This window comes from Oryctolagus cuniculus, chromosome 6 (assembly GCF_964237555.1).
Source record: "Oryctolagus cuniculus chromosome 6, mOryCun1.1, whole genome shotgun sequence".
Taxonomy (NCBI): domain Eukaryota; kingdom Metazoa; phylum Chordata; class Mammalia; order Lagomorpha; family Leporidae; genus Oryctolagus; species Oryctolagus cuniculus.
Window position 1 is genome coordinate 58,690,516 of NC_091437.1, and position 27,275 is coordinate 58,717,790.

General features: G+C 47.6%; 1 protein-coding gene and 1 long non-coding RNA gene across 8 annotated transcripts in view; one reads left to right on the top strand and one right to left on the bottom strand.

Annotated features, from left to right (window-relative positions):
* The window catches only part of FBXW11 (F-box and WD repeat domain containing 11), a 136,687-nt gene extending 132,373 nt beyond the window's left edge, over positions 1–4,314 (bottom strand). For 2 of the 7 annotated variants that reach the window (XM_008255385.4, XM_008255389.4), the window contains exon 1: positions 4,107–4,299. In XM_008255385.4, coding sequence (XP_008253607.1) covers positions 4,107–4,151 — 45 coding nt within the window. In that variant the 5' untranslated portion in view covers positions 4,152–4,299. Of the gene's footprint in view, positions 1–4,106 lie in introns of all 7 variants that reach the window. The other 5 variants (XM_002710378.5, XM_051843607.2, XM_051843606.2 and 2 more) reach the window with 5 other exon arrangements.
* Positions 4,315–4,516: 202 nt separating this feature from the next.
* LOC127490551 (uncharacterized) lies at positions 4,517–24,748 on the top strand. The gene is made up of 2 exons (XR_007918551.2): positions 4,517–4,724; positions 5,209–24,748. It is a non-coding gene; the product is annotated as an uncharacterized lncRNA (long non-coding RNA).
* The last annotated feature ends 2,527 nt before the right edge of the window (positions 24,749–27,275 follow it).

The window sequence follows — 27,275 nt, forward strand, 5'->3', positions numbered from 1 at the left end:
CAGATGGCAGATTAACCGGCTGCACTATAACGCAGGCCCCTATTTCTAGAATTCACAGCTCAAACACCACTAATCAAAGCGCCAGATGTGCTGTTCTTGGAATCGATGTAATGGCCTGTGATGCTCCTGGGCTAGTCATCTGAGTCTGCAGGGGCCACATGCATCAAGACCTGTGTGCAGGAACATGTTTACCTTTGTCAAATGGAAAAGGACATCTAACCAACTGCAAAATCTGGGACAAAAACTGATCTATTTGAGCCACAGCCTCTTTAGACAGGTCAACGAGGTCTATAATTATGTATGTGGTTTATTTCATTAGGACCCTAATGAAACGTGCATCTATTGAATGTGCATTTGGTTAAGCTAGCACAAAACTAGAGGTACACCGGGATAAACGACGGTAAGCCAAATTTCTTGACGCAGTCACTAACCATCCCACCTACTCCACTTAGAAAGTCAGTGACAGGAAGTGAGGGAAAATGATCCAAAAAGAGAAAATGAGAAAATTCTCCAGTAACTTATTTTTCTTTCATCTCCTGGGCCCTGAGACCTGGCTCTACTTCAACAGCTTGAAAAACAGAATTTATATCACATTTTCTTAATTAGGACCAATATATTCTAACTCTGTTACTTCATACAACAATAACATAGCCACCTAAGATATAAGAGGAGAAAGGACTCAATTAGGGTCACTTAGCAGAGGGGACTCATCCAACAACAGAGTACAAACTGTCCACTGAGTGTATAAAGAGGAAAAGGATTCATTGGCACCCAGATGGGGACAGGATTGCCTTTCCAAACTTTGGACATCAATTTCTGCTGCCTTTTAATAGGAGACTATGTTTCTCTTCAAATCAACGGGTCTTGGGAATGCCTTCTAGTGCTGAATGATTGAACATCAACTCATCCATAACTCGAGTTAATAACCATCATGTGATACATAATCCTGTGAAGTCCACCAAAATGGACTTAGAATGGTGTATTCTGTTTCCAAAATGGATTACTACTTTTCTACCTTCCCCACCTCATAATAAAGCTGAGTTTACCAAACTCAGAAAAACAGGCCCGCAGAGCAGACATAGTACTTGGCCAATATAAGGCCAAGAAGGTCATAAGGTGGTTAAATTATTCACCATCAGAAACTGTAAAATCAGTTGTCTTTAAGATTCTGAATTCCATGCAGTAGGTAAGAGTTCAGAGAAGCAATCTTTGGGACCAGAGGTAGGAGTTTCAGCAGGGGTTATATTTTGGAGAGTTAATTATTGTGCTATCGCCACCTTCCTTTCCAAGTAAATTTAACTAAAAGTGCAAGGGGAAAAAAAAATCAAAATCAAAGAAACTGGAGGGATGAAGATTAAGAAATGAAGAAACTGCAAAGTCCGTTACCTCCTTCTAATATAGCACACTCTGGAATATCAAATGAAAGTTATCTTAGTTAACCATTAAGTTCCACACTGGTGCAGGCAGCACACTCACAAATATGTGAGTACTGAAGCTGACTCATAAAAATCTAAAATATTTCATACTTTAGCCTTATAAAATACCATTGGTTTAACCCATTCCCTCAGTCATGTTACTTTAAAACCAATATAAAAAATACGTTTAACTTAGTTCTGGAAACTGTACTTTGAAAATAGTAAATACTGAAAGCCACAAGCAATTGGATTTTTAAGGCATGATTCCTATATTTGATCCTGGATTTTACTTAATCAGTTTGCTAAGCAACTGCACTATATATCCTATACTAAAATAAATACATATAAGCTTATGAAAAGGGCTATCTAACAGTCTTAACTGATAGCCCCTTCAGGAAATACTGAAATCCTTAAATGAAAAATAATTTTAAAACTGACCATAACTACTAAATTCTCTGCTAAATTTTCTAAGAATCCCAGTTTAAGTCTTAGTTTATAATGTCCTTAGAAGGTTGAGCTCTCTTTTCAGATCAAAGACAAGTACCATATCATGTAAAATCAAATCTGCCCGCATTATGGATTTAGGAAGTCAGTAAATGTAGGCCAAAGACTTTTTATTTTAAGACACTCAAAGACACTGACTTGGGTTGCACAGTACATTTTATTCTAATGCTTTTGAAAATAAAGACATTTTAGTTATTTCTTACATGAATGGAAATGGAAGGAGCTCATAACAGCCCATTTCAAAGAGCTACCAAGTTAACAATTTTTCAACATGAAGTATTTCTCCTGTGGTGAGTACATGAATTTTACATCCTCAAGAACGTATCCTTAAGTCATATATGTAATTACGACTATGCAAATTATTTTACCAAAATTCCAAAAAGATCATTAAAGATTTTAACTGTTAAGATCATTTTACCCAAATTACCCACTACAAAAGTAGCAGAATACGAAACACTTGACTAAGTGGTTTGATAAAGTAGGCTGAAAAGGAAAATCACTCAGTAAATGAAGATCAAACAAAAACCCAAGTTGACATTAACCCTTTGAAAACAATGGCACATGTGCACACACACCCATACGCAAGAACTGGGAACTATCAGAATTTTTTCCCTAGTTTTCAAGAGTGCTGAGGAAGTCCAGCTTTGTAAGTTATGCAGAGGACAGTAAATATTAAGCTGCCTCAGAATTTACGCTACTGTACTTCCATTTTTAAGACCTGTATCTCAACTCCCCAGATGCCATCATCCACAGACACCATGCAGCTACCCCACAGACTTTCAGTGTCACCATTTATTATTTATAGCATTAAATGGGGGAAGTGGCTCTGATGTCACCAACCCTACCCAGTGGAATCACTGACTCAATAAACATTTTCACACTGGAGAAAATCTGGCTAGGAAAACATTTTGCTGGGTTAAGTAGATTCTTTAGCCTTTTCTCTCTCCACCCTACCAGGGTTGAAGTTGCTACAGTCTTGGGAGAGATACAAAGAAACTGTCGAGGCTTCTACAGGAAGAATCCCTGGGCATGGTCGTTTGCTGAAGCAAAGACTTCCTTCCCTCCAGAGCCCCGTTTGATTTATCTTCAATTGGCAGGTAATTCCTGCCATATTTTATTTCCTCCACCACATCGGCCGCCAATTAGCAAATTCTTCACTTCTGCTAGCCACTCTCGCATGGTCCTGTTTCTAAAAACTCCTCTGGATCCAAGTCGTAGACGGAAAGGGGAGGAGGGTGTCCGTGAACCGGGGAGTATCAGCCAATGGCTTCTAACAGAAGAATGGTCGCTCCCCCCAGGGGCCAAGGAACCCTCCCCCCCTCTTTTTTTTTTTTTTTTTTTTTTTAGAGAGAAGAAAGAATTGGCGGCAGTGATGAGCTCGACGGTCGCCTCGCTCCACCCCCCACCCCACCCCCAATTTCCCAAAGCAGCTCAAGGAAACGTGAAGTTATGGTTTCCCTTTCCAAGGGGATGGAATCCAGAGTACCTGGGGCCTCGCTGTGCAAACATCCCTCTCGGCTGGGTAGGAAACCCTTTGTCCGAGAAGCCTGACACCACAGGAGCCCAGGGAAGAGGCCCCTGATCCGTAACAGCCTCTGATCAGAGAGCTCCCCACCTCCCCAGTCCTGTAGGGCCTATCCCAGGCATCCACACAGCCCTGGGCTGGAGAGAGGGTGCTGAGACCCCTCTTAGGACCCGGAGGCCGAGGCAGCCCGTAACGATCTCCTCTGTACTCTCTCCCACCACCACCTCATTCGGCCTAAGTGGTGCTTGCAAGCGCGGTGCGGGCCTGAGCCAGAGAAATACAAGGTGCGCGCGCGGGGGGGGGGGGGGGGGGGGATGATCGCCTCCTAAAAGAAAGAGAATGAGATGCTAGCACGATGTGACCTAAAGCTACAGCATGAACGAGCGAGGGTCGTTCCGAAAGATGGGCCGGAGACGGGACAGGGACGGGGGGGGGTGGGGGGAGAACCGAGGGGCATGGAGGGGGCCGGGCCAAGTCCGGCCTGAGATCTCGAGGGATCGGGAGGCACCGCGCTGGGCCCGAGGCCAGGACACGGCTGGCCCGGATCTGGGCCGAGGCGGCGGGGAAGGGCCAAGGCCAGCCTCGCGCCGGACGTTGAGGTGGGCAGGCCCGCCTGGGGCCGGACGGACGGAAGAACGGACGGTCCAGCGGGCCGCACTCACCATGAGCTCGATGGTCTTGTCTTCAATCACCGAGTCGGGCTCCATGGCGGCCCCGGCGGCCCCGCCTCGCTCTCCCCGCGCAGCAGCGAACGGCCCGGGCGGAGGAGGCGACGGCGGAGGCTGCAGAGGCGGAGGCGGCTCTCGCACCCACTCTAGCTGCCAGCCCGCCCGGGCCGCCGGCAGCTCCGCCCTCCCCCTCGGCGAACGCAGTACGCACGGCGGGCACTACAGCTCCCAGCAGGCGCCGCGGGCCCCGCAGAGCGTTGTGGGAACGAGAAGCCGACCCCGAGCCGAGCTTTCCTGATAGCCGGAAGCCAATTCTGAGCCGAAAGTAGCACTGCCCTGTGAACGCGGGACGTACAGACCAGAAGAATTAAGGGCTGGCTCGGGGTAGGGTCTCGGGAGCGCCACGACTACATGTCCCAGAAAGACTTGCGCGCAGGTTCTCCTTCCGGCTGCCTTCTCTTGACTTCCTGGCAGCCTAAGGCTGCGGAGACCGGGACGGAAACTCGGAGACGACTCCCCGCTTGTCAGAGATCCTGCGTGTGCGACCAGTTTCCGCACATGCGCGATGGGTGTCTGCAGTGCCCATTCGACGCCTAAGTAGCGAGGCTTCGGGTCCGCCGGTGCTTGGGGGAGGGCGAGGGGGAGGTGGTGGAGACTGATGGATTGAGTGCATTAGGAAGGTGGGCTCTTGGGGCTCAAGTGTGGGAAGAGGACGGCAAGAGAGAGAAGCTTGACCGAGGGAAGCAGCTGGAAGGGTATGGGAGGACTGAGGGGGCTGGAGATGAAGTTGGGGAAGGGGGATGCTGACGTGCTGTGGGCCTGTCTGGCTGCCCCACGGATTAGGAGCTGAGAGACCAAAGGGAACGTGCGTGGGCTGAGCCGCTCTTCCTCATTCATTCGTTCAGAGCTGCTTTGTAAGCATCCACCTTTGCCGCGTACAGCTGTAGGCACAGGGAGTCAGCTCTCAACATGACTCTGTTCTCGTGGAGTTTAATTGTGAGAGGAAGGCGGCAGACACGAACGGGAAGAATGGCAGGTGCTCAGAAGCAAAACTTGGAGACTCCTCTCAGTTGAACTCAGCCTCCTGACTTTGCAGACTTCGCCATTCCTCTGACCAGAACCCAGCGGGAACACACGGAGGGTTGAACGCATTGCTTTTCCTGCTAGTTGAAGTGAGTGAGAGCACACACCAGGAGAAGCCGGAGGAGGGCGTCTCAGGAAGGTGATCCGGGAGACTTGAGGCCGTCGAGACTGTCAGGCAGTGGTGGTCATTCGTTGATCGTCCATCTCAATAAATCTTATCAGAAGGAAGGGAATTTTGGGTAGAGGCTTAAGCTTTAGTTGGTAAAGGAGCAGCAGCCCCCTCCAACTAACTGGAATGGGTGTTTGGTCATTTTTTGTGGTTTGGACAACATTGGTGTTTTATCTGCATTCAGGCATGATTAAGGATGGTCTCGGTTTTTGTCTTGACCACTCCTGGTCACAGCTTGGCCTTGTCTGATGTTAATGTTCTGTCCAATGATTCGTGTTCTACATGAGTGTACGAGGCCTAGCGGTCAGCTGTCATCTACTGATGTTACAGCCTGGATGATTGTACCAGGCCAGCTTCCAAGTGCTTTCCATTTTCCTCAAGTGTTTTTTCATTCTCACACCTGTAAAGCAAAGGGACTGGATGACCTAGAAGTGTTTGCATTTCCGAGAGCTAAATTATTGCAGTGATTTGTATGCATTGAAGACAGTGTTAAGTTTCATGCAGGTAGAGTTTGAAGTTTCATTGTCCTTATCTGGTGCTTTTCACCAAGAAATTGAAAGAAAAGCAATAGGAAGAAACCGGAATTAAACAGTTGCCACCACTAACTTACTGCCTGAATTTCACCAGAGGCAGTGCTGCTGTATCTGGGCCTTGGTTGGAACACTCTAGGGAGTGTAAACAAGGGAATTAAAATTAATGACCTCTGCTTCTGTTACCTATTGCAACATAACAGACCACCCCAAGATTTAGTAGCTTAGAATAACAGAGTTTATTATTTTTTACAATTGTGTGGGTTGACCAGGCTCAGCTAGACCCACATGGTGTAATCTGAAGTTAGTCATGGGCCTGAAATCAGCTGGGGACTCATTCAAAGTGACTTTGTGGCCCCTGCGGTCTCTCTTCACCACATGGCTTCTTCTTTAAAAAAAAAAAAATGATTTATTTAATTTGAAAGGCAGAGTTACAGAGAAGGGAAAAGAGAGAGAAAGATATCTTCCATCCTCTGGTTCACTCCCCAAATGGCCACAACGGCTGGGGCTGGGCCAGACCAAAGCCAGGGACCAGGAGCTTCATTTGGGTCTCCCATGTGTATGCAGGGACCCAAGGACCTGGGCCATCTTCCACTGCTTTCCCAAGTGCATCAGCAGGGAGCTGTATTGGACTTGGAGCAGACAGGAATTGAACCGGAGCCCCTTATGAGTTGTCAACGTGCAGGTGGCGGCTTCACCCGCTACACCACAATACCATCCTCTCCAAGTGGCTTCTTACCACTCAAGCTTCTGCTTGGTGGCTTCAAAGAAGACAAGCCCCAATGAACAATTGCTTATCAAATCTGCTACACCACACATACTAATGCCGCTTGACCAAAGCCAGAGACACAGCCAAGCCCATAGGGTGGAAAGGGTCTAGACAATGGTGAGAATACAGACAGGCATGGTCCCTTGGGTGCCACTGATGTAACAGCTAGTCCAGATCTCCAAGGCCCTAGCACCTGCAACGTGACTCAGCACACAGAGCTAGGAAGCCCACGGTGAATCATTTCCTACCCCCAATATGTAACTTTAGCCTACACCATCTTTTTTATTGTTTTAAAATATGAGTGTCCTATTTTAAAACCTGAATTTCTAGCTTCTCTTGAAAAATTGGAACATCTCACTATTAGATCTACATAGAAATGATATGCAGGGGTCGAACAGCAATTACTTTCTTTATATGACGTGTGGCCTATGATTTTCCACAGTTGCCATCACTTCAGTTTGTCTTCTATCTATCTTTAGTGCACTTTTTATTGCTGTACACATATTATCTGAAACTGAGCAATATATAAATAAAAAGATCATTTAGCTCTTGATTCTGCAAGTCCAAGAGCATGCTTGGCATCTGTTGCAACCTCTCATCATGGGGATTAAATTTCAACATGAAGGGCAGGCATTTGGCACAGTGGTTAAGATGCCACTTGGTTTGAATCCCAGCTACTGCACTTCCGATCCAGCTTCCTCTTCCTGTGCACCCTGGAAGGCAGCGGATGATGGCTCAAGTGCTTAGGTCCCTGCATGTGGGAACTCAGATGAATTTCTGAGCTCCTGTCTTCAGCCTATCCCAGCCCAGCTGTTGTAGGCATTTGGAGAGCAAACCATCAAGTGAAAGATCTCCCTCTCTCTCTCTGTCACTTTGCCCTTCAAAACTTTTTTTAAAAAGTAAAAAAAAAAAAAATAAATAAAATAAACATTAGGAAACAAAAAAGTCAGAAGTAGTCAAACTAGGACTGTAAGAGGATACCTAATGACTTCCCATCCATACTCACAGAATTGCCCTTGTTTGAGGAGAGAAATGAGCAGGAGCATTGTGGGGGAGGACTCTGGTGAAGCTCTCTCAGGTACTTTTCTGCTAGAGCTTTAGCTCACATTCTCTAAACACGCTAATAAGCAGATGGTGTTGTTCTTCAGCCCTCCAGAAAGTCAGCAAGCAAAATGTCTTGAGCATCTCAAAACCTGTTGCCACGACCTCTGCTGCTGACCAGTTCACTTTTGCCTTGACTAGGCCACTTCCACGCCTCTTGGTAGCATTGCTTTCATTGGGCTTTGTCTTTGGAATCATACTGATAAATCCACGTTTCATCCCCAGTTGCAATTCTTGGAAAAAGTGCTACAGGATCTCCACCCCGCTTGTTTAACATTTCTATTGGAAGCTCTGCTCCTGACTCCAGCTATTCTGAGCACAACGAGTTTGTGTATTCACAGAACAGAAAGTGTGCTCCACTTTATAATTTTTCAGTCAAAATTCAGTAAGCTGAACCAGCAAAGATGTCTATGGTGTTGGCTATTGTTTCTGCTATTTATTGTTGGTTTTTAATTAGGGTACAAAAAAGATTCGGTTTTTCCTTGCAAATTAATGTGAATGATCTGCCACTGCAAGCTTCATCTTCAATAATGGATCACCCTATTCTTATTTTTTTAAGCTTTATTTATTTGAAACCAGAACAGCAGAGAGAGGGAGAAACAGGAAAAGATCTTCCATTCACTGGTTCAGTCTCTAAATGGCTGCAGTGGCCAGGTCTGGGCCAGGCTGAAGCCAAAAAACTGGAACTCCATTCAGGTTTTGAGACCACATGAGTGGCAGGGACCCACTGCCGTCATCCACTGCTTTCCCAGACACATTAGTAGGAAGCTGAATTGGAAGCAGGGAATGCCAGTGTCAAAGGCAGCAGCCCCTCCATAAGCTTTCTGTAAACCACCAGTGATTTCAGGGCCGGCACTGTGGCGTAGCTGCTGAGGCCGCAGCTTGCAGTGCCAGTATCCCCATTTAGGCACTGGTTCAGGTTATGGCTGCTCCACTTCCAATCCAGCTCCCTGCTAATGCGCCTGGGAAAGCAGCAGAAAACGGCCCAAGTACTTGGGTCCCTGCTCCCACTTGGGAGACCTGGAAGAAGCCCCTCCTGACTCCTGGCTTTGGAACGGCCCAGCTCTGACCTTTGCAGCCATTTGGAAAGTAAACCAGCAGATGGAAGATCTCTCTCTGTCTCTCCCCCCCCACACCCCGCAACTCTGCCTCTCTTAAATACATTAATTAGTTTAAAAAAGGTGGGGGGGGGGCGGCTTACCATTCTTCTAACCAAGCTTCCCCATAAATTGGATGTTTGTTCTTGTTTTAATTTTAGAGAATTTGTGTTTCTCTGATAGGAACTTTTCAAACTAATATCTTCTTAGTGCCTCAAACTAAATCCTCTTTAGATTGTTAAAACAAATTAGAGGCCGGCGCCGTGGCTCAATAGGCTAATCCTCCACCTGCAGCGCCGGCACACCGGGTTCTAGTCCCGGTCAGGGCCCCGGATTCTGTCCCGGTTGCCCCTCTTCTAGTCCAGCTCTCTGCTGTGGCCAGGGAGTGCAGTGGAGGATGGCTCAAGTCCTTGGGCTCTGCACCCACATGGGAGACCAAGAAAGAGAAGCACCTGGCTCCTGGCTTCGAATCAGCATGGTACACCAGCCGCAGCGGCCACTGGGCAGGTGAACCAGCGGAAAAGGAAGACCTTTCTCTCTGTCTCTCTCTCACTGTCCACTCTGCCTGTCAAAAAAAAAAATTAGTATGAGTTTTTTTGGCACAAAAAAATTTTGTTGAAATCCCTGCATTGTTTTTTTTTTTCATAATATGCATTTTTCATGAACCATTTGATGGCCCCTCATACACTCCTACAATAGGAAATTAACCCTTTGTATTAAAATCCAATCAGAAAAGCAGAACCAACAAGAGTGTAGTAAGAGATTTTTACAAGGAGTTGACCTTATATCACTTCCAGTTCTAGTTATGTGATCTCTGTAAGAGATCTGCAGCCAGTGCTGGGTCTTAGGTAGGCAGGCAGGGAAGAAGACTGTAAGGTAGGGAGGAGCAAGCATCAGCACAGACCGGAACCCCTGTCAGCGCCGACCACCTCTGGCCTTGGACATGCAGGTGTCAGGCAGAGGCCGGAGCCCTTTGTCACAGAGCTACACACACACACACACACACACACACACACACAGCCTCGGAATCAGAGGAGCTGAGAGAGGCTCTCAGGGAAGGTTGAGCAACTGCAGATCCAACTAGGACCTCACAGCAAGGAGATGAGTCAGCAGATCCCTGAGGTACACATGGGCTCCAAAATGACTGGTGCCTCGCTTCCAAGCTGCACATCCTGCACGAGCATGTGCTGCGGCCCACTCTAAGCAGAAACAGAGGAACAGAATTCAGAGACGTGTAGTTCAAGCTGGGCAACTGTTTCCACACCCTGGAAACAGTGGCTTAATAAACAGACTCTGTTCCTGTGCAATCTGTTCTGCGCCAACTGTCTTACAGTGACTCCACGTGGAATTCCTGGTCTCCACTGTTGCTGAGGGAGAGAGGCTGCACAGGAAGACCTACTGGTTAATAATTGCCCTGTCTCAGAAGCACATCTTTCCAGCCCATTGTGCATGGGTCAGTACTCAGCCACATGCCCTGAGAAGCTTAAGGAAGCCTGCGCAGTATACTGTTCCCGTGAGCCTAGAAAAAGGGAAATGAAGTCGAATTTGGCAAACACATAGGATTAGCTCTGCTACCCAGATGTACTTAATAATCATTTAATGAATCTTGGTAAAGGTGTTTTGGTATGCTTCCCAGGAATTGAGTGAATTTCTCTAGGGACTATATAAATACTTTTATTAGTCAGGTGGTTTCCAATACTTTGTTCTCAGCAAAACTGAAGAAGGATTAAATTGAGTTTTAATTGTAATAAAAATTATCTGGGGAGCAGGCATTTGTCCTAGTGGTTGAGACACCAGTTAAGATGCTTGAGAAGTCGCATGTTGGAGTACCTGGGTTTTGTTGTTGTTTTAAGGATTTATTTATTTGTTTGAAAGCCGAGTTACAGAGAAGCAGAGGCAGAGAGAGAGAGAGATCTTTCCAGCCACTGGTTCACTCCCCAAATGGCCACAATAGCTGGAGCTGAGCCAAATTGAAGCCAGGAGCCTGGAGCTTTTTCTGGGTCTCCCACATGGGTGCAGGGGACCAAGGACATGAGCCATCCTCTGCTGTCTTCCCATGCACATTGGCAGGGAGCTGGATCAGAAGTGGAACAGCCAGGACTCCAACTGGTGTCCATATGGGATGCCAGCACTGCAGGTGATGGCTTTACCCGCTACGCCACAGCACCAGCCCCAGAGTACCTGGGTTTAATACCTACCTCTGGTTACTGACTCCAGTTTTCTGCTAATGCAGACCTTTGGGAGGCAGTGGTGATGGCTCACATAATTGGGTTCCCAACACCCTTGTGGGAAATCTGGATAGTATTCCCATCTCCGTACTTAGCCTCAGCCCAACCTGGACTTGGTGGGTATTTTGGGAATGAACCAGTGGATGGGAGCGTACTCTCTTCCCTCTCTGCCTCTCAAATAAATATATAAGTTTACTGATAGATCATTATGTAAATTTTGACACAGTCACTTAGAAAGACTCCCCAAAAGTTGAATAACATTGCTAGAAGACAACTTTCATTCTCATATGAGCAAGTCTTCTGTACAAAAATAAAACCTAAAAATAAGTTTGACATAATATCCTTCCTCATTCTAACAACAAGGAGTATTTGTGCACAGGAATGCAAACCATTTTTATTTATTTAAAAGATACAGTTCTAATAAACTTAGATGCTCATGCTTAAGCATATTTATCAAAAGAGTAATATACTACTTGATCAATTGTGTTTAATAATTATAATAATGATAACTTAGTCCCTAGGATTTTTGGCTAATATTGAGAACCTGTCATCACAGAAAATAAAAATTATAAAAACATGTGGAAGAGAAGTACAATAGTGTAATAATACAAGATTTTCAAATATAAAAATGCATTAGAAAGGCCGGCGCCGCGGCTCACTAGGCTAATCCTCCGCCTAGCGGCGCCGGCACACCGGGCTCTAGTCCCGGTCGGGGCGCCGGATTCTGTCCCGGTTGCCCCTCTTCCAGGCCAGCCCTCTGCTGTGGCCAGGGAGTGCAGTGGAGGATGGCCCAGGTGCTTGGGCCCTGCACCCCATGGGAGACCAGGAAAAGCACCTGGCTCCTGGCTCCTGCCATCGGATCAGCGCGGTGCGCCGGCCGCAGCGCGCCGGCCGCGGCGGCCATTGGAGGGTGAACCAACGGCAAAGGAAGACCTTTCTCTCTGTCTCTCTCTCTCACTGTCCACTCTGCCTGTCAAAAAAAAAAAAAATGCATTAGAAGGGCCGGCACTGTGGCGTAGCAGGTAAAGCCACCACCTGCAGTGGCAGCATCCCATATGGGTGCCAGTTTGTGTCCCGGCTGCTCCACTTCTGAGCCAGCTCTCTGCTATGGCCTGGGAAAGCAGTGGAAGATGGCCTAAGTCCTTGGTCCCCTGCACCTGTGTGGGAGACCCAGAAGAAGCTCCTGGCTACTAGCTTCGAATCAGTGCAGCCCTGACTTTTGCGGCCATTTGGTAAGTGAACCAGCAGATGGAAGACCTCTCTCTCTCTGCCTCTGCCTTTCTATAACTCTGTCTTTCAAATAAATAAATAAATCTTTGTAAATGCATTAGAATATATTTTCAGGAAAAAAAGATAGAAGGATACTATGTAGGCATTTGGCACAGCAGTTATACTGCCACTTGGGACATCCCCATGCCAGGTTGGAGTGCCTGCAAGTGTCAAGGCATGAAGTGCATGATGGGAGTGCACTTGGGGCTGCAATACAGGCGCTGGCAATCTCCAATTCCTTTTTGCTGCCCACATCTTAGCCAATCCAGTTGCCACACTTCTCACCATTCACCCTCCAATAACACTGAAGGCTGTTAACAATGTAGTTTGCTAAGGGTGCCAGCTAATAATTGGATCTAAAATAGAGCCAACCAGAGGCTGTGCAGTGCAGAACTCAGCAACCTTGGCGTGAACTCTCTTGCCAGAACCTGTCCCAGGCCCTTCTGGAGGCTTTTAGTAGCTTAGAGGGCTCCAAGACGTTCATCCTAAGGAAGATCCTAAATTCTGAGAAAGTAAGAGAGTGGAGAGCAGGCAAAGGGGTGAATCTGTATGGTGCTCTCTCAGTGAATTAGGTTCTGTCTACTAGAACACAGTGTATATGGCTTAGGTTTCAGGTGTTTGCTTGTGTGGTCAGGTATGGCCTCATGTTGAAAACCTCACTCTATTCCCTCCTACCTGAATGGGCAACTAATGACTAGGTTCTTGCCTTCTGCCTTTTTCCTCTCTCCCAGAGGAACACTGTAACCAGTAGGGACTCAAGAATTACCGAAATTGGAACAAAGTGGTTGCACATGAAGCCTTATCTTTCTAATAGGATGTTCAAATGAGACTCTTTCAGTCCTGAGTGTCAGCTGTAGCCCCAAATCAAAAACAAAGCTAAACAAAACAACAACAACAAAAAAAAAGTGCCATTTTAATGCTGTGTAGATCAAGTTTGGAAGACTTGCATAGAAGATTGTCAGAAAACCAGTTCTGCCAGCTAATGAGCCTGTCCCCCATCTGAAGGTGTAAAGAAGCTTGGAGACTGCAGAGATGGGTGAGGAGTTAGAGGATTCCTCCTCCCCGTTCTGCCCAGGCATACCTCAAGGGCTTCCAGGGGGCACACTCAGAGATACTGCTATGTGTCCCCTAGAGTTTGGAGGACAAGGGAACTCATTCCTCACTCATGTCTGAAAAAGTCCACAAGCTAAAGACTGAGAACAGTTTAATAGCCACAACGAGAAAAGACCTGTCTTAGAAAGGGGACTTGTACTTCCACACTTCGGGGTGGGAGTAGGGGACAAAACTGCAGGTTTTGTGTGAGCCAGCTGCAGATTCCACAAAAAAAGATTATCTTGAAACAGTCGCTGACTGAGAGGACCACTTGGAGGGGTAAGGTGATCCCGATAGGTGCAGCCTGAGCAGCTCACAGGCAGCCAGGGATTAAGAGGGGCAAGAGATCTCAGGCAGCTGACCAGAGGACGTCTCCTATGTAGGAAGAGGAAATCCAAAAATGTTCCATGAGAAGGTATTGGCGCAATGCATGAAGCACCTAGAAGGTAGGTGCCAGGTTATAACTGCGTGAGTCAGGGCATTTTCTGCTCCCTGCTTTAGGATGGATTCCCCAGAAGCAGACGCTGAGATGAGGCTACAGTCACAAGCCTTTATTGAGAAGAAGTGCTCCCCCAAGAAACAACCCTAAAGGAGCAAGGGAAGCAGGAAAGCGTGGAGCAAAGTTGCCCTTTCAGGCAGAGTTGCAGGGAGAGGAGCATCAGCCTGATGCAACTGCTGCGTGGATGCCCCAGGATGGAAGTCGCTTGCTTGAGGCTCCGTCTCAGTGCCTTCAGGCCAAGCAGCACCTGGAGGGGGACAGTCCTCGCAAGAGAGTTATTGGTGCAGGCCATTAGATAAGAAAGCAAAAATTCATAAACAGGGATCTGGACAGAGCACCAGCAGTATGGGCTTCAGACTGTGCCATGCACCTCGCACATCTGGTTTTTTTGTTTGTTTGTTTTAAGATTTATTTATTTGAAAGGCAGAGTTAGAGACAGAAAGGTCTTCCATATGCTCGTTCACTCCCCGGCCACAATAACCAGGGCTGGGTCAGGCCAAAGCTAGAAGCCTGGGAAGGAGCAGGTGGCTTAACCTGACATGACAACAGTGGCCTCAGGGAATTTTTTAAAATTTTTTATTTTTTGATTTTTATGCATTTTAAAGGTGAATCGACAGAGACAGAGATAGAGAAAACTTCTATCCTCTGGTTCACTCCCCAGATACCTGCAACAGCCAGGTTTGGAGCAGTCTGCAAAGCAGGAAACTAGAGATTCACCTAAATGATCATCAGCTGCCTCTCAGGGTGTGTATCAGTAGGAAGCTGATGGAAGCAGAGTAGCCAGGACTCGAACCAGGTACTCGAGTGTGGGATGGAATCTTAACCCACATGCCAAAGGCCCACCTTGAATTTTTCTTTTTTTCTTTTTTGACAGGCAGAGTGGACAGTGAGAGAGAGAGACAGAGAGAATGATCTTCCTTTGCTGTTGGTTCACCCTCCAATGGCCGCCGCAGCCGGCGCGCTGTGGCCAGCGCACCGCGCTGATCCGATGGCAGGAGCCAGGTGCTTCTCCTGGTCTCCCATGGAGTGCAGGGCCCAAGCACTTGGGCCATCCTCTACTGCACTCCCTGGCCACAGCAGAGAGCTGGCCTGGAAGAGGGGCAACTGGGAAAGAATCTGGCGCCCCGACCGGGACTAGAACCCGGTGTGCCAGCGCCGCAAGGCAGAGGATTAGCCTAGTGAGCCGCGGCGCCAGCCAAAGTTTTTCTTAATATATTCCTGATATTAACCCCTTTTCCAATAAATGGCTTGCAAATGTTTTCTCTCATTTTGTAGGTTGCCTTTTATGTATAAAAGTTTGTCATTTTGATGTAGTCCAGTTTATCTGTTTTTTCTTTTGTTGCTTCTGCTATTTTTGTTGTGGTATCTAAGAAATCTTTGCCAGAACCAGTGTCATGAAGCTTTCCCCCCATGTTTTCTTTTCCTTTTTTTTTTTTTTTTTTTTTGCAGTTTTAGCCTTTACTTTTAGGTCTTTGATTCATTTTGAGTTAATTTTTATGGTATAAAATAAGGTTCTACATTGTTATTTACTTTTTCTTTCATTTTTTTTAAAGCATAGACACAGACAAATCTCCCATCTGCTGGTTCTCTCACCCAAATGCCCATCACACCTGGAGCTGGGCCAGCCTGGAACTAGGTGAACCCAATCCAGATCTCCTGTGTGTGGCGGGGACCAACCACTTAAATCATCACCTGCTGCCTCCCAGGATGCACATCAGCAGGAAGCTAGAATCAGGAGCAGAGCCAGGACTTGAGCCCAAGTACTCCAATAAGAGATGGAGGAATCCCAGTTGGCATCTTTAAAAAAAAAAAAAACAACAACTTCTTTTTAAAAAGATGTATTGGCCGGCGCACCGGGTTCTAGTCCCAGTCAGGGTGCCGGATTCTTTCCCAGCTGCCCCTCTTCCAGGCCAGCTCTCTGCTGTGGCCAGGGAGTGCAGTAGAGGATGGCCCAAGTGCTTGGGCCCTGCACTCCATGGGAGACCAGGAGAAGCACCTGGCTCCTGCCATCGATCAGCGCGGTGCACCGGCCGCAGCGTGCCAGCCACGGCGGCCATTGGAGGGTGAACCAACAGCAAAGGAAGACCTTTCTCTCTGTCTCTCTCTCTCACTGTCCACTCTGCCTGTCAAAAAAAAAATGTATTAATTCATTTGAAAGGCAGATTTATAGAGAGGCAGAGAGAGAGAAAGAGAGATGTCTTCCATCTACTGGTTCACTTCCCAAATGGCCACAACTGCCAGAGCTGGGCCAATCTGACGCCAGGAGCCAGGAGCTTCTTCCAGGTCTCCCACGAGGGCGCAGGGGCCCAAGGACTTGGGCCATCTTCCACTGCTTTCCCAGGCTATGGCAGGGAGCTGGATCGGAAGTGGAGCAGTGGGGGACTGAACCGGCGCCCATATGGATGCTGGCACTGCCGATGGCACAGCACTGGCCCCTAAAAAAACTTTTTAAAATTTACTCATTTTGCATTTTTATTTAAAAAGTAGAAAGAGATAGAGACAGAGAGACAAATAAGGAGAGATCTTCCATTCACTGGTTCATTCCCCAAACACCAGCAATAGAAGCGCTCGGCCAGGCCAAAGCTGGGAGCCTGAGGCTCATTCCAGGTGGCGACTAAACTGCTGCCCCTGGGGTGTGCATTAACAGGAAGCTGGAATCAGAAGCCAAACTGGGCCTTGAACTCAGGCACTCCATTTTGGAATGTAGGCATCCCAAGCAGTGTCTTCACCGCTGCACACGGAACACCCGTGCCATGTGTCTTTTAGAAGTCAGAGGAGAAAGTGGTCTTTTCGATTTTTATATTTTCGTTTACTATTTGTACTATTTCCTGAAAATCCACTTTTCCCTCTGGTGTCATCTCCTTTCATCCTGAAAAGCTGCCTTTAGCCCATTTTTTTGCAGCACACCACTGCTGGCATTGAATTCTCTTAGTTTCCTTTTATCTGAACGTGTCATCATTTTGCCAGTATTCATGAAGGATTTTTTTTTAGCTTTACAGAGTTCTGGGTTGAGAAGTTTCTGTTTCAACACTTTGAAGACATCAGTCTTCCACTGAGCTCATTTCCTGGGGCTGTCATTATAAACTGCCACACACTTGGTGTTTTGAACAGCATCAATACTTCTTATTCTGTAGTTCTGAAGACCTGAAGTCCCCAAAGCTGTGGGCAGGGCACACTCTCTCCAGAACCTCTGGAAAAGAATCCTTGCTTCTTCCACCTTCTGGTGACTCCAGGCGTTCCTTAGTGTGCAGCTTTGTACCTCTCATCTCTACCTCCCTCTTCATGTAGCCACCACCTTTAGTTTTATTTTTATTTTTCTATTCTTTATTTATTTATTTATTTATTTATTGCCAGGCAGAGTTAGACAGTGAGAGAGAGAGACAGAGAGAGAGTTATAGACAGTGAGAGAGAGACAGAGAGAAAGGTCTTCCTTCTGTTGGTTCATTCCCCAAATGGCCGCTACGGCCGGCGCTACGCCAATCCGAAGCCAGGAGCTGGGTACTTCCTCCTGGTCTCCCCTGAGGGTGCAGGGACCCAAGAACTTGGGCCATCCTCCACTGCTTTCTCGGGTCACAGCAGAGAGCTGGACTGGAAGAGGAGCAACCGGGACTAGTACCCGGTGCCCTGACCGGGACTAGAACCCCGGGGTGCCAGCACTGCAGGTGGAGGATTAGCTTATTGAGCCACTGCACCGGCCAAGCTAGGAGCTTCTTCCAGGTCTCCCATGCAGGTGCAGGAGCCCAAGGACTTGGGCCATCTTCTACTGCTTTCCCAGGCCATAGCAGAGAGCTGGATTGGGAGTGGAGTAGCCTGGACTCGAACCAGCGCCCATATGGGATGCTGGCACTGCAGGTGGTGGCCTCACCCTGTATGCGACAGCATGGCTCCTCAATTGCTTTAGACTCCACAGATAACTGAAGTCATGTGGTATCTGTCTATCTGGGCCTGGCTTAGTTCACTTAACATAATGTCCTTTAGTTCCATCCATGTGGAGAATTTCCTTCTTTTAAAGACTCATTGCATTCCATTGTGTTGTATCCATGCCACATTTCCTTTATTTCTGCATCTATGGATGCTTAGGTCAAGTCCATATCGTGGCTATTATGAATGGTGCAGCAATAAACATGGGGATACAGAGATCTCTGACAAACTGATTTTAGTCTTCTGGGTGGATTCCAGGAAGTGGGACTGCTGGATCAATGACAGTCTTTTTTTTTTTTTTTTAAGATTTATTTATTTATTTGAAAGGCAGAGTTACAGAGAGGGAAAGACAGAGATCTTTAATTTACTGGTTTACTTCCCAAATGGCCACAATGGCTGGGGTTGGGCCAGGCCAAAGCCAGGAGCCTGGAACTCCATCAAGGTTCACCACATGAGTGGCGGGGGCCCAAGTCTTGAGCCATCTTCTGCTGCTTTCCCAGGGACATTAGCAGAGAGCTGGAACAGAAGTGGAGCAGCCAGGACTTGAACAAGAGCCCATATGGGATGCCAGTATTGCAGGTGGCAGCCTAACCCACTCTACCACAGCATGGGCCCCAGTGACGGTCTTTTTAAAAACTTGCTAAAGGGACTTCTGACTTTCCTGTCTTGCCTGCAATCGGTAACTGTCTGCCTGAAGCCTATTATTTTCTCAAGTCAGTAGCATTTAGCAACAATAGACTCATTCTGTAGTCCTTTAAATTATTGCTCCTTCTCTCTTGCACAAGCCAGTGCAACCCCTTTTGGCTGTAGCCAGTTCTAATTTACACATTTCAGTAATGGCCATGTGTCAGCATACCAGGTGCTAACAGCAGCGCCCTTCCGATTGGGAATAGGGTCCTTACTCCCATCTGGCCGGCAGGCGGTCACACATCCTTAGGGTCTATTTCCTGGAATCGTGACCAGTTCCAAATGCCTTAAGAATGGTCCTTCAGAAGCAGACTAGGAAACGACTGGGTGTGGGTACATAACGCTCTCAAGGAACACTGGAGACTGAGCAGGAGGAACAGGGTGGGGAAGGAGGAAGCAAAGCAAGGGTAGGTCCTCCAGCAGAGCCCCTGGAGGGGAGCGCCTGCCTGACCCCCAGGGGAGCTCTGGGGTACAGACTGCACCTCAGCACTTGTCCTGACTTGCTGCAGGGGAGATGGCTTCCATACTCCCACACCACGGGGCACTGGCTGAGCCCCACCTCAAGGTGGGCGGATGTAAATTCCCAGATGCTTCCGCCTCCGTGCCGGTGGGCAGAGTGGCTCCGGCAGCCCCAGAGCAGGCCTTTGGAGGCAATCTCAGGTGTGGATGGTTAAAAGCAAACGCCACAGGAGCTGGGAGAGAAAGGGGAACTGGGTGGAGCACCCATAGCACCAGCGGCAGCTCCTTAGCCTTCCTTTCCTCCCTCACTGCCTTTTCCCTCCTCCAGCCTTGGAGGAGCTGGTTGCAACCTAGTGGGTGGGGAGGAGGAGGGGCAGACTGCAGAACTGGTGAAGACAGACTCTGAGGTCAGGCCAGGTTTTCCTCTGTGAGGGGATCTCACAAAGTTTGTGGGAAGTTGAATTTAAAAACTCAGTTCATTTGGTGCAAAGGAATTTTGAAATCCTTGCACATAATGGATCTTTAACAAGATCATGTTGAAAATGCATATTATGAAAAATAAATGCTTGAATTTCAAACACTTTTGCACCCAAATAACTTATCTTTGAATTCTGTTTTTTCCGTGGACTTTTTGGAAGTCCCCTCATAGAAATGATAAAATCCTTGCAGTTATCATGATAAAGCTGATGTTTTGCTCAGGCATTGTGTCCTGTGTGGACGGGCATCCGAGTTCTGATCTACACGGCCACCAGGGACCAGCCATCTTGTCCCACACCATCATAAACGCACAGCTCCCACAGTTCCTTAAGGGGAAGAGATAGACTGGAGCATCAGGCATTGGCTTTCCCATGACTTCAACACAGGTTGTGACAATCGCGTCATTGAACACAGAACAAGTCACAAGGCCCTGTCTAACCACAGCAGGACCAGAAATGGAGAGGATGAAAATGGTACATTTGGTGAGTATTATCCCAACCATGTCTGCCTTTTTCACCACAAGCTTCTAGGCATAGTTGAAGCTTGAACTGGGTGCAAGAATTTTGAAATCAAACAAAGTAGGGCCAGCGCTATGGCGTAGTGGGTAAAGCTGCTGCCTGCAGTGCCGGCATCCCATGTGTTTGCAGGTTCGAGTCATCCTGACTGCTCTACTTCCAATCCGCTCTCTGCTGTGGCCTGGGAAAGCAGTAGAAGTGGCCCAAGTCCTTGGGCCCCTGTACCCTCATGGGAGACCTGAAAGACCTTGGCTCCTGGCTTCAGATTGGCACAGCTCCAGTCGTTGTGGCCAACTGGGGAGTGAACCAGCGGATGGCAGACCTCTCTCACTCTCTGCCTCCTCTCCTCCTCTCTCTGTGTAACTCTGACTTTCAAGTAAATAAATAAATAAATAAATCTTTTTAAAAATTTAAAAAAAAAAAAACAAGAAAGTAAAATTTGGCAACCAGACTTGAGCAGATGATTTTGGAAAAGCTACAATATGTGCTGGAGATTTTGCCACTAGGACAGGCAAAAAAGCTTTTACCTAGCACACCAGCTAGGTTAGTTATGCGAAACAAAGAGATTCCTATATAAATTATATATATATACATTGGTTGATAGGTCATTGGACCATTTAAAACTGTCTCCAGAGAATTTGTAGTAATATGGTTAAATGTGCATAATACAATGTAGGTGAAAAAAGTCAGAATATAAATTCCAAGCACTTACCTGGATTACTGAAAAGACATCTTTCATCACCACTTCCTACAGCTAGTCCATCCGTCTTCAGGAGGAGCTGATGCCACACCTTGTCTTCAGGATAAAATCCAAACTCCTTTTCATGTTTTACATCTCTCTCTGGTCATGCCTATCCTTCTAACTTCATTTTTCTCGACTACCCAACTCATACCCTGTGTTAGTCATGGTCCTCCAGAGATACAGAACCAACAGGAGAGATTTTGTTAAAGATTTATGTTTTGTTTTATTTGAAAGGCAGAGTTACACTGAGAGGGAGGGAAGGAGAGAGTGAGAGAGAGAGAGAGAGAGATCTTCTATCCGCTGAGTTACTCCCAAAATGGCAGCAATGGCTAGGGCTGGGCCAAGCCAAAGCCAGGAGCCAGAAGATTCTTCCGGATCTCCCATGTGGATACAGGGGCCCAAGTACTTGGGACATCTTCCATGGCTTTCCCAGACACGTTAGCAGGGAGCTGGATCAGAAGTGGAGCCCATGGACTTGAACTGGTGCCCACGGGGGATGCCAGCATTGCAGGTGGTAGTTTTACCTGCTACACTACAATGCCAGCCCTAAGAAGAGATTTTTTTTTAATTATTTACTTATTTATTTATTTAAAAGGCAGAGTAACAGAGAGGAGAGAGAGAATCTTTGATCCGTTGGTTTACTCCCCAAATGGCCACAGTAGCAGGGACTGGGCCAGGGCAAACCAGGAGCCAGGAGCTTCATCCGGATCTCTCACCTGGTAACCTGGGACTTCTGTCATGGTACTTCTCAGCTGCATAATCATTTGAGCCAATTCCTGTTAAAAAAAAAAAAAAAAAAAAGAAAAGAAAAGAAATCCCCTCTTGGCCGGTGCTGTGGCATAGTGGGCTAAGCCTTTGCCTGCAGTGCCGACATCCCATATGGACACCAGTTCTAGTCCTGGCTGCTCCTCTCTGATCCAGCTCTCTGCTATGGTCTGGGAAAGCAGTAGAAGATGGCCCAAGTGTTTGGGCCCCTGCACCCACATGGGAGACCCTGATGAAGCTCCTGGCTCCTAGCTTCAGCCTGGCCAAGCCGTGACTATTGCAGCCATTTGTGGAGTGAACTAGCAGATGGAAGATCTCTCTCTCTCTCTCTCTCTCTCTCTTTCTCTCTCTAATCATGACTTTCAAATAAATAAATCTAAAATAAAAAGATAAGGCTTCACCAGTTCCCTGGGTATTCCTTAATCCATCAAATTGACACATGAAATTAACCATCACATGCCCTATTCTCAGCTTGATTCCTCCAGGCCAGATACCTCCTTTGAACTCCAGATGTGTGCAAATGAGTGGTATCCCTCTTTAAGTACCTCTTAAGGGTTGTCCTCAAATTTCATGTATGCATCTCAAATTTAACATGTGTAATTAAACTTTTTTTAAAAAATTTATTCATATGAAGGGCAGAGAGGGTGGGGGATACAGAGAGAAAAAAGATCTTCCATCCACTGGTTCACTTCCCAAATGCCCCCAAAAGCTAGGGCTAGGCCAGGCCAAAACCAGGAGCTAGAGCCAGGAATGATATCTTGGTCTCCCAAGTGGGTGGCAGGAACTCTAGGACTCAGGCCATCGTCTGCTGCCTCCCAGGTGCTTTAGCCGGGAGCTGGATCAAAAGCGTGGAGTAGCCAGGTCTTGAACCAGGCATTCCAATGTGGGATGTGGGTGTCCACTGTACCACAAAGCCTAACCCCTGAACTTGTGTGTGTACGTGTGTGTGTGTGTGTGTGTGTGCGCGCTCTGACTTTAAAACTGAACTTCTGATTCCCTCCTGTAACCAAACCAACTTCTGTCTTACGCTGATCTTCTCTAACTCAGTAAATGATAGTAGTACCTAACCGGTCGGCAGAGCTGGAAATTTGAAAACCATCACGGAGTTCTGCCTCCTTTCTACTTTCAGCTTGCATTTGCCCCTTCCTGTCCTCTCTGATTCCTCACTGCGTCATGTGCTTTCAGCCGTCAACTCCTATTTCCAACTGGCCTTCTTTCTGGTTAGCCCCAAGTTCAATTACAAAGAGAGAGAGATTCTGATTGATTCAGCTTTCTTTCTAGATGTCCCGAGGGAAGCGAACCCATCTTGTTGGCTCCGCTGTTTCAGTGATTTCTCAGCAAGTTTCCGCTCCCCGAGGAACTGGAAAGAAAATGTTTAGCAAGCTTTTCAAAGCCTCATCAACCCAGTCCAGGGGATGAGACATGGCAGGTCGCAGTAGGAAGGGTGGTGCTCCAGACTCGTCTAACGATTGGTGGCCTCTGAAGGTGGCCACGTTTGTGCCTAGAACTGAGGACCTAACTCCAGTTACTTTTGTTTCACTTCTAGACTTTTTATTTTTTCTACTTATCTATTTTAAAGCCAGAGAGGTTGGCAGACAGAAATCTCTTATCCACTGGTTCATTCCTCAAATGTCTGCAACAGCCAGGCTGAAGCCAGGAGCCCCAAATTCAATCCAGGTGTCCCATGATGGTGGGAGGGACCCGACTACTTGAACCATCACCTGCTGCCTCCCAGCGTGTTCATTAGCAGGAGGCTGGAATGGAGAGTGACGCCAGCACACGGACCCAGACAGATATGAGAGATGAGTATCCCAAAAAGCGGCTGAACTGCTGCACCAAACACCCACCCTGGCTTGCTTCTTTTTTAATAGTGTCTTTGCTAAGGTGTAATTCACATACCGTAATGTTCACTCTTTGAACATGTACAATTCAGTGTGGATTTTTTTTTCTTTTAACATTCAGAGTTTGTGCAGTCATCACCACTAATTTTAGAACAGTTGGTTCTTTTTAAATTCTTGTTTTTAGTTCTCTGCTGAAATGTTCAAATCATGGCCTGTATCTCCTCAAACATAATAAACACAGGGAATGTAAAATCAGAGTTGGAGTGGGCGTTGTGGTGCAGCAGACTAAGTCACTGCTCAGGAACCTGCATTCCGAATTGGAACGCCTGGGATTAAGTTCCTCCTTTTCTTCCAATCCAGCTTCCTGCAAAGGCACCTGGGAAGCAGCAGATGATGGCATAAACTCTTGGGTTCCTGCCATCCATGTGAGACCCAGACAGAGTTGCAGGTTCCTGACTTTAGCACGGCCCAGCCCCAGCTGTTACAGGCATTTGAGAAGTGAATAAGTGGATGGAAAATTTCTCTCTCCCTCTGCCTCCCTAATAAATAAATAAACAAGCAAAACCTTTTAAAAAGAGATGGTTAGATTACTCCAGCATCTGGAGTACTTGCTACTTTGTTTCTAATGTGCAACCTGTTGGTTTTCTGTTCCTGTTATTTTCTTCTATGCCTAGTTATTTTTTTAAAGATTTATTTTATTTATTTGAAAGAGTTACAGAAAGAGGTAGAGACAGAGAGAGAGGTCTTCCATCTGCTAGTTCACTACTCAAATGGCTGCAGTAGCCGAAGCTGTGTCGATCCGAAGCCAGGAGCCAGGAGCTTCTTCTGGGTCGCCCACACGGGTACTGGGCCCCAAGGATTTGGGCCATCTTCTACTGCTTTCCCAGGCCATAGCAGAGAGCTGGATCAGAAGAGGAGCAGCTGGGACTAGAACCAGTGCCCACATGGGATGCCGACGCTTCAGGCCAGGGCTTTAACCCGCTGTGCCACAGCACCAGCCCCTGTGCCTAGTTAATTGTGTAGTGGACATTGTGGGGAGCAACTCGGACTAGACTAAGTTACTGGAATTAAGACTTATTCTATGCATCTGCTCTCCCACAATATGGCGCTGAGAAGGGAGAAACAGCTTCTACACAGCTGCCTCCAGTTCAACCAATAAATTGTAGGACCTACTCCTGATTGGAGGAGAGCAGCGTACTCGGCGTGTGGGTAGCAGAGTTGGGATTGGTGGAAGAGGACTATAAAGGAGGAGAGAGACAACATGCACCGGGGAACATCTACCTGAAGGAACACCTGTGCAGCCCCCGAGCGAGCCGGCCGGCGGTGTGGCGCTCCCCCGCGGAAGTGGGGAAAAGTGGCAGGGGGAATCGCCCTTCCACGCAGGTGGAAGGGACGGTAGCCAACCCGGGAAGAACCAGCAGCAAACCCGGGGAGGGCCGAGCAGACAAAAGAACAGCGCAGGGTCCTGTGTCGTTCCTCCACGAAGAGGGGGAGTGACAGACATTTTATTTGTAAACTGAAGAAACAATGAAGCCTCAGAGGCTGTTTTTATCCAGGGAGGGCTCAGGACACGTGAACACTGGCAATCCAGATCCCTTGGGCCTATTTCTGAGGTTCTGATTACTTCAAGAATGACAGTCCCCTTGCAAGGCCCTGGGCTCCAATCCCTGCGCTCCTGGCCCTGGGCAGCCCATCCAAAGCCCACCTTAGCATTTCTGTTACACCCTCTGGGATCAGCACATGCACTAGGGTCTCCACCCTTCCTTGAACCCTGGCCTGGTCATTCCTCACCATCTTGTGGTCCTCCTGTGCCCTCAGTGTTTAATGGTTTTGTCTGGCTCTTCCGGTTGTCCTCAGTGCCAGGGCTCGCCTAAGTGGCCTCATCTGCCATCGTTGGTCCTAGAGGTCTCCTCAGCCTTGTAACGGAAGACATATTTGCTAATCAGGTTAATAAACACCTCTGGTACCACCCAATCTGTAGCCTCTAGACCCCCACTGCTCCCTTTGTAGTCCCTGCATGAGAAACTGAGACCAGGGGTCTCTAGCATTGCAACATGTGAGGTTCTGGGCCTTAAGGGTCTATTAAAATGTTAGATTTATTTATTTGAAAGGCGAAGTGACAGTGGGAGAGGGAGAGGGAGAGAGAGAGGGAGAGGGAGGGGAGGGGAGAGGAGGGGGAGGGGAAAGGAGAGGAGAGGAGGGGAGGGGAGAGGAGAGGAGAGGAGAGGAGAGGAGAGGAGAGGAGAGGAGAGGAGAGGAGAGGAGAGGAGAGGAGAATTTTCCATTATTGTGTTCACTCCCCAAATGGCCACAACAGCTGTGTCTGGGCCAGGGTGAAACTATGAGCCCAGAACTCCATCCAGGTCTCCCTGGGTCATCTTCCAGTGCCTTCCTAGGCACATAAGCAGGAAGCTGAATCAGAAGTAGAGCAGCCAGTACTCAGACCTGGCACTCTCACATGGGATCCCTTTGTTGGAAGCCACAGCTTAACCTGCTATGCCACAGGTCAGCCCCCAACTAAAAACTCAACATCTGCCCCCAAGAAGCCTGCAGTAGTCTTCCCTTTCTTTCCTAAAGCCTCAAACCTTTGTGGACAATATACTCATTCAGTAGCATCTCAGTCCATCTTCCCAGGTCTCAAATCACTAAGGCTATGATTTCAACTGTTCTTGAGTCACATCTTTGCATTCTTTTTTTTTTTTTTTTTTTTTTTTTAGATTTATTTATTTGAAAGAATTATGGAGAGGAGAGGTAGACACAGAGAAAGAGGTCTTCCATCTGCTGGTTCACTCCCCAGTTGGCCACAATGGCTGGAGCTGCACCAATCTGGAGCCAGGAGCCAGGAACTTCTTCCAGGTCTCCCACGCGGGATCCAGGGGCCCGAGGACTTGGGCCATCTTCTACTGCTTTCCCAGGCCATAGCAGAGAGCTGGATGGGAAGGGAGCAGCCAGGTCTCGAACCAGCGCGCATATGGGATGCCAGTGCTTCACGCCAGGGCATTAACCTGCTGCGCCACAGCACCAGGCCCCTTTCCCATTCTTCTTACTGCCCTTAGAGTAAGGGTGTCTTAGCCTAGCATGCTGGTCTGGCCCTGTCCCTCTCTCCAGCATCATGACCCATAAACCATTTATCTTAAACTGTACCTAAATCTCTGAATGTGGGTGTTCTGGCAAATACTCTGGCAAGACTCAGCATCACCTGCTCTCTGAAGTCTTCCTGATTCTCTAATGTCAGCCTGAACTGACCCTGTGTTTTTGTGTCAATGTCAAGTTCTTACTCATTTCAGCATATATAAAACTGGTGTTTAAGAGATGCCCAAGCAGAATGACCTCATTTCCAAATCCTAAGTGCCCACAGCTCCTAAGGTATGGTCTCACCAGTCTCCTGCACTCTGCCAGCTGCCTGCTTATTTGCATTCCCTATACAGTAATCACTGCGGTCTGTGCTGACACCGTGACTGTGCCTGCCCCCTGCTGGTCGGAATGTTTCTAGGCCAGCTCAGGGCTGGAGACAGAGCAGTTCTTCCACAAATAGGAATCTCTCCTCAGAAAATTTTCAGATGCATGATATAAAGCACAGAGGTTACACGTGAAACCAAGCATAAAGAAATACAAGTATCAAAATATTGTCACACATATACACATATTGAAGGTTTATTTATTTAGAAGGCAGAGTGACAAAGAGGGAGAGACAGAAAAAATTTTTTTTTCCATCTGCTGGTTCACTCCCCAAATGGCTGCAAAAGCTGGGCCAACCCGAAACCAGGAGCCAGAACTCCATCCGGGTCTCCCACAATGGGTGGCAGGGTCTGCTACCTTCCAGATGCACCAGCAGGAAGCAGGGTCAGAAGCAGAGAGAGCAGAGACTTGACCACGCACACTGATGTGGGATGCGGGCATCCCAAGGGTGGCTTAACCC